Below are 1,943 nucleotides of genomic sequence, written 5' to 3'. Positions count from 1 at the left end.
TCCCCGCCGCGAGGCGGCCGCAGCAGCACAGAGATGCGCTGGGTCGACGCTCTTCCCCTTGGCTGCAGAGGCACAAAATGTCACTGAGAACCATTCCCTCTGCCAAGGGCGAGGCGGTGACGGCCGATGGCTCTGGGCCAGCCCCTCCCGCACCTGGGAGGTGGCCGCGGTCACTTTCTGAGATGTAAAACCACAGGCTCTCCAAGCGTGTACAAGACGCCCACATCAAAACGACCCACATTTCAACTTTTAAAAACGTCGCTTCCGCAGATAATCGATGCCTGAAGCTGCACTGCAGAACCGTGTCTTTTCAAACCGCGCCCTCACACACCATGATGAGACTTCGCTGTTGGGGATCCTGTGCTACGTACAAAAGATCGAACAACTGGCCCTTTAAAAACAAACGTTGTCGGTTTAATAGGTTAACTAGAAATGGATGTCGCAACACGGACCATTTCGATGCTGCTGTCTTCCCGTGTGTCACGATTTCGCCCGGGCGGAAAGAAGCAGGTCAGACTAAGACAACATGAAAGACGAAGGCCCCGTGCGAAGCGGGGAGGGGGAAAGTGCGGCACGGCCACCGCCGCGGACCCCCCGGGAAGGGAAGGCTGCAGCGCGCGTGGTCCGGGTCTCACGGAGGCGGCGGTGCGGGGGGCCGGGCGGTGCTGGCCACGGCGAGGTTAACGGCGGGTGATCGCGAGAGAGACAGTCTGACTAAAGCCGTCGTCTCGTTCCGGAAAGGTTAGAAGGGGTTGTCCAGGATGTTCACTCTCATCAGGAATTTGTTCTTTTGAATATCCTGCACGTTCACCTTGTTGGCTAAAATTTTCTCCCACGATGGAAGGCTCTGGACTGTCCGACGCCAATGGTCCTCCGTCAGCCTGGAGTTTGAGAACCACCATTCCTGAGGCGGGGCGGAGAGAGGCGAGGGGCCATCAGCGCTGCTTGACCAGTGCCGGCCACGCTGGTGTGACACCGGAAGCCGCTCTGGAAACCGTGCGAACCCACAGACAGTGAATTTCGCTGCCCCAACGAGGGCGACACGTGACTTTGCACATAAACACAGAGGAGTGGACATTCGTCCACTTACTCGACCGATCTCGAGTAGAAGGCGCTGTGCTCGGTCCTCAGGGTGGCTTTTGCCTCCGGGGGCGGAGGCAACACCAACTGTGAAGTGGCAAGGGCCACAGGACGGGGGCGGCGACCTTGCTGAGGGGTTGGGAGGAAGGGAAGACCCCATGAGAATGCAGGAGGGGGAGGTGGCCCTAGCTGAACTCGGGGCGTGTCCCTTCTCTCCGTCCGATTCCAGAACGGTCCGTGGTGGGCTTCCGCGCCTGGGAAAACCCACCGGGGCTCCCTGAGAAGGCGGGTGCCCCACCCCGGGTCGCCGGCGATGGTGCCCACCTTGCTCATGTTCAGCCAGCATTTCTCCAGCATGTTCCCCTGCGTCTCGGAGAAGCTCAGCGCGGTGTTCAGGAAGAGGCTGCAGTTCTGCCCGTCGCCCATGAGGATGCAGATGTAGGCCATCAGGTGGTAGAGCCGCGGGTAGAACACGACGCCGGTGGTGTTTTGAGTCACCAGGCTCTCCAAGTTCTGGAGGGAAAACAGCACATCGGTGTCAGAAAGGGCCCCTCGACTGCAGTTTTTCCTTCACAGACGATTTGGGGACAATTCAAGGATACAGCAAGAAAGCGAAAAGTGTATTCCAGAGACAGACATGGGAAGGAGCGGAGATAAGATGACAAGTATCGGGTGGCCCACCCAGACCACTTTAAAAAGAAAAAAAAATTACATTTTCTTTTGCTTACCAAAGCAGTATAAGTTCATTGTTCAAAATTCAGGGGAGAAAAAATGAAAATAACAAAAGCCTAAGAATCGCCCATAACCTGAGCACCCAGAAAGAAATATCGTTAACATTTGAGTTCGTGCTTCCTTCCTTTTTG

General features: G+C 56.6%; 1 protein-coding gene across 1 annotated transcript in view; it reads right to left on the bottom strand.

The window, feature by feature from the left end:
- Positions 1-616: 616 nt before the first annotated feature.
- ADCY10 (adenylate cyclase 10) overlaps positions 617-1,943 on the bottom strand; it is a 42,223-nt gene continuing 40,896 nt past the window's right edge. The window contains exons 27-28 of the mRNA XM_011374209.2: positions 1,405-1,648; positions 617-904 (exon numbers count right to left, since the gene is read on the bottom strand). Coding sequence (XP_011372511.1) covers positions 743-904; positions 1,405-1,648 — 406 coding nt within the window. The 3' untranslated portion in view covers positions 617-742. The remainder of the gene's footprint in view (positions 905-1,404; positions 1,649-1,943) is intronic.

Source organism: Pteropus vampyrus, unplaced genomic scaffold, assembly GCF_000151845.1.
Source record: "Pteropus vampyrus isolate Shadow unplaced genomic scaffold, Pvam_2.0 Scaffold241, whole genome shotgun sequence".
Lineage (NCBI taxonomy): Eukaryota > Metazoa > Chordata > Mammalia > Chiroptera > Pteropodidae > Pteropus > Pteropus vampyrus.
This window is presented reverse-complemented; position numbering and strand designations above follow the sequence as displayed.